Genomic DNA, 3604 nt, shown 5'->3' on the forward strand with positions numbered 1-3604 from the left:
TAATTTCTTCTCTCCAATCTACTTTTTGAATATTGACCACCCTCACATCTCGTACTCGAATTTTTCTCGAAACGATGCCAAAAACTCGAAATAATACTACACGAATGGTTGTCTAATTACATGTCAAGATGGAAATCATCATAAAGGGAGGGCATCAGAACAAGTTCATTCTGGGAGTGAGTTCCATAATACTACGTGGACCTCTTGTAATAAAGATTAAAAATTAAAACGTTAGATTTCAAATTAATGGTCAAACAAATGACATTTAGTTAAATAGTTTTTTTGAGAAAATATCCTAAAATATTATTACATCGAATTTTAGGTATTACTTGACTGGCTTATTATTAGGGGCACAAAAAAGAAAAAGGCAGAAAAAGGAGAAGGTTTTGCTTGATTAGTGTATCTTATCCTAAATTCAAAGTAAAGCTGTAATCATCACCTTCTATTTTCATTTTTCAACTAATAAAATTCATTTTTTTCGCCTTGCCCCATCGTCTTCGCCAATTCTACAAAGATTACACTTGCCTGAGTGACCCACCTTCGCAGCTTTCGTCTCCAGCCTCCGCCGCCGCCAGCTACCGACTCTGTTCTTCTGCTAACAGGTTCTTTGTTAACTGCCATTCTTTCGTTAATTGCTAATTGGGTTTATTTAATTGTAGATCTATATACGGATTCTCGTTGACATGCACTATTTGTTGTTATCTCATGTTCGGCATGTCATATTTTTCTTCGCGTTTTCTTTTGATCCCGTTTCCTGTGTTCGATCTTATTTTCTCATTTGATTTGGTGTTGGGGCCTGATATGCTGATTTTAAATTAGCTCGATAGCTCCGAGCCGAGATGGGGTCGAATATTTTCAAATTCCAAGTTCAATCGAGTTAATGAATTGGAATTGCCAACCGCTAGGTCCGAACGTCAATTCTCATGTAAATCATATTTTGAACATTTTCTGCGTTTAAGATGCTATTGTATATGTGTTCCTTCAAAGATTAAAAAAGATACTATATTTGTTGGTGTTACTATATGTAATACTTCTTTTGGTAAATCGTTGTGTGATAAGCAAAGAAAATGATGACTATTTGGCTTGTTTTCGGTGGATATAGATACTGTTACATGGAACATGTGAATGTTTTACAGATGGAACGATTGCATCCGCCGGAGCCAGGAGGTCTAGAAGCATCACTTCTTCAAATGATTAACGATCATAACACTGCCTCTCTGAAGTTGCGGGAACAAACTGGTCAGTCACTTACCTGTATCCACGATCGCGGAGTTATGTATTTGTAAATTGTAGTGAAATCTTGATTTTTTATTCAACAACTTTTGTTCATTTAATTAATTAATTAATAATTAATCAGCTTTATTTGATCTTTACAATATTAGAGAAATCAAAGAAAGAAGCCATTCGGACTGCAATGCGTGTGTCAGATCTATTGGTGAATGCAGTGAATGGCAACGTTCAAGAGGTGTTCATAATCGAGAAGCGAATTGAAATGGAAATTCGAGCATTAGCTGCAGCAGTTGCACGATTCTCAAAACAGACTGATCAGTGGCTCACAGCTTCTCACACCATCAACACCGCTGTCAAGGTAATATCCGTGATTCCTGATTGTCTTCTTTGGTGTACTTTCATCTTTGTATGCTAGTGAAATTACTCATTGCTAATGCATCTTGTCGGTTCTGAAGCTTTGGGTACAAATTTAAATGAATGTTTTTGATGGAGTATTTTCTTCTCGATCTTAGCATATGGTGATGATACTACTTTCGTCAACAAGTTTCTAAAAAACCTGAAGCGCGTCGAAGCAAATTTTTCAAGCTTAAGCGATAGTATAAGCATGAAAAAACGTTTTCAATTTTTACTATAATTTTAATTATTTTAAGGCAAACATTAAATAAAATGACAGATTAACTATAAATATAAGATTTAATAGATCTTTCAAGTTCGAAACTATAAATATACATATTTATAGAACTGTTTTCATTTTTAAAAAACAAATGAAATCTTCCGTTCTAAAGAACGGTTGTCTAATCGAGCTTAAGCGAGCTTTTTAGAACACGGTGAGTGAGTCAGCCAATCTCATGTTATGCTATATGATACCATAAACTTTAAAATATTATTGGAAATTTAGTAGAATATCCTGGAATTATTTTTTAATGATTTTTTTATACAATCTGCCTGGCCAACGTCATATAGCCTCATTTAACAAGATAGTACAACCATCTATATTGAAAAGTGTATGAAATCAATTGTGAGAAAGAAACAGACGTTTCACAAGATCTAACATATTAAACAGAGTGCCCCATTCTAATTATTTAGATTGATTTATGGTTGTTGTTAAGTCGATTGAGTGCTCTAATAGATTAAGTCAAAGAGATTTCCGTAATGGAGTATGGTAATGTTTTGCGATCTTTAGATATTTGAGTCATAGTTATTGAAGGTGTGATGTGCACTTGTTCTTTGAAACCTAGGACCGACAGACAAGGAGAGGCGCAACGAATGTAATTTCGTTTTGGACTCACAATCCTCCTTTCTAAAGCGAGCTCAAATTGTGTCATGCCTTTTAAGGTATACTAAGGTAAGTTCTTCACGAGGTCTGACCATAGGCACTCTCGCTCTCAGGAATAACTGAACTGGGGGCTTGGTGGATATGTTTGGGGACTAGAAGTAAAAAGAAGAATCCTTCATTAGCTACAACATTGAAAGGAAATTGTTTCCAAACTCCATGGTGTTATGATTGCTAGGCAATGTATGAATCCGTAGCTGGAATCATTATGCACTGTACTTTCTGAAATTTCACTGTCATAACAGAAATAAATGTTATCCGATGTCCGTTTACCTATCGTCTATTGCTTGACTAAACTTCTCTCTCAAGTTACTTTGCTGTGCTTAAATTCAATAGCTTGAAATGATTGAGAATTTTCCTCTTCATCGCATGACTAGAGATTTCTCTGCATTTTTTGTCTTTGATTTCTTGTGGTTTAATGAAACATTGGATACTCCATGATATCTGATGGCTTTTACTTACATATTTTAACAGGAGATTGGAGATTTTGAGAACTGGATGAAGACGATTGAACTTGATTGTAAAAGCATTAGTGCTGCCATTCGTAACATCCATCATTCATGATCTCACGAGGCAAGCATCAACAGTTGCGGTCTTTGCATCAAGTAAAAGAATTGTCGTCGGTGACCATATCTCCACATCGTTCGAGTTGAACGTCTAGGTCAGAAAATCGAGTGGCGCAAAGTGCGAGGTAAGTTGCATCATAGAGGGTGGGATCTTAAAAGATAAGGAAATGTGGAACTACAATGAGTAGCCTGTTCTTATAGCTAACTACTTGGTATAAATTTGGGTTATTTACCGTCTTTGTTTTATGAATAAATTCAGTTGGCCCTCAAGTTGAAATCTTTGAGCTCCATCTTTTGTAGGCGCTAGAAAATGGTGCAAGAATCTCACAAATAAATTAATAATTCAAAATTTTCAAAACCACATGTATGATATGTTTTATTACGATCACTCTATTGAGATAATCTCGTGGTTTTGAGTCTTTAATAGCCATCATACCAACTTCTACGCAAAGTTGCGATATCAAGATTGGGAGAA

The 3604-nt window shown here is 35.4% G+C and overlaps 1 protein-coding gene across 3 annotated transcripts; it reads left to right on the forward strand.

The window, feature by feature from the left end:
- The first annotated feature begins 361 nt into the window (after positions 1 to 361).
- On the forward strand, positions 362 to 3399 carry LOC140883335 (biogenesis of lysosome-related organelles complex 1 subunit 1). Of its 3 annotated transcripts, XM_073289763.1 has the most exons (6): positions 362 to 602; positions 820 to 925; positions 1137 to 1239; positions 1383 to 1588; positions 2469 to 2575; positions 3038 to 3399. In XM_073289763.1, exons 2-5 carry the CDS (start codon positions 881 to 883, stop codon positions 2532 to 2534), a joined length of 420 nt encoding a protein of 139 aa, XP_073145864.1. In that variant the 5' UTR covers positions 362 to 602; positions 820 to 880; the 3' UTR covers positions 2535 to 2575; positions 3038 to 3399. The 3 variants fall into 3 exon arrangements, with proteins under 3 accessions (XP_073145864.1, XP_073145863.1, XP_073145865.1); XM_073289762.1 differs by lacking the exon at positions 2469 to 2575 and having other exon boundaries at positions 369 to 602; XM_073289764.1 differs by lacking the exons at positions 820 to 925; positions 2469 to 2575 and having other exon boundaries at positions 375 to 602.
- The last annotated feature ends 205 nt before the right edge of the window (positions 3400 to 3604 follow it).

Source organism: Henckelia pumila, chromosome 2 (genome assembly GCF_033568475.1).
Source record: "Henckelia pumila isolate YLH828 chromosome 2, ASM3356847v2, whole genome shotgun sequence".
NCBI lineage: Eukaryota > Viridiplantae > Streptophyta > Magnoliopsida > Lamiales > Gesneriaceae > Henckelia > Henckelia pumila.

What these genes read in the sequence shown, in the direction of transcription:
- LOC140883335 (XM_073289762.1), top strand. Translation starts at nt 881, where the DNA reads ATGAATTGGAATTGCCAACCGCTAGGTCCGAACGTCAATTCTCAT. An exon ending in GTCCGAACGTCAATTCTCAT is followed by an intron (nt 926 to 1,136) that starts GTAAATCATATT and finishes AATGTTTTACAG; the next exon opens with ATGGAACGATTGCATCCGCC. An exon ending in CCATCAACACCGCTGTCAAG is followed by an intron (nt 1,589 to 3,037) that starts GTAATATCCGTG and finishes ATATTTTAACAG; the next exon opens with GAGATTGGAGATTTTGAGAA.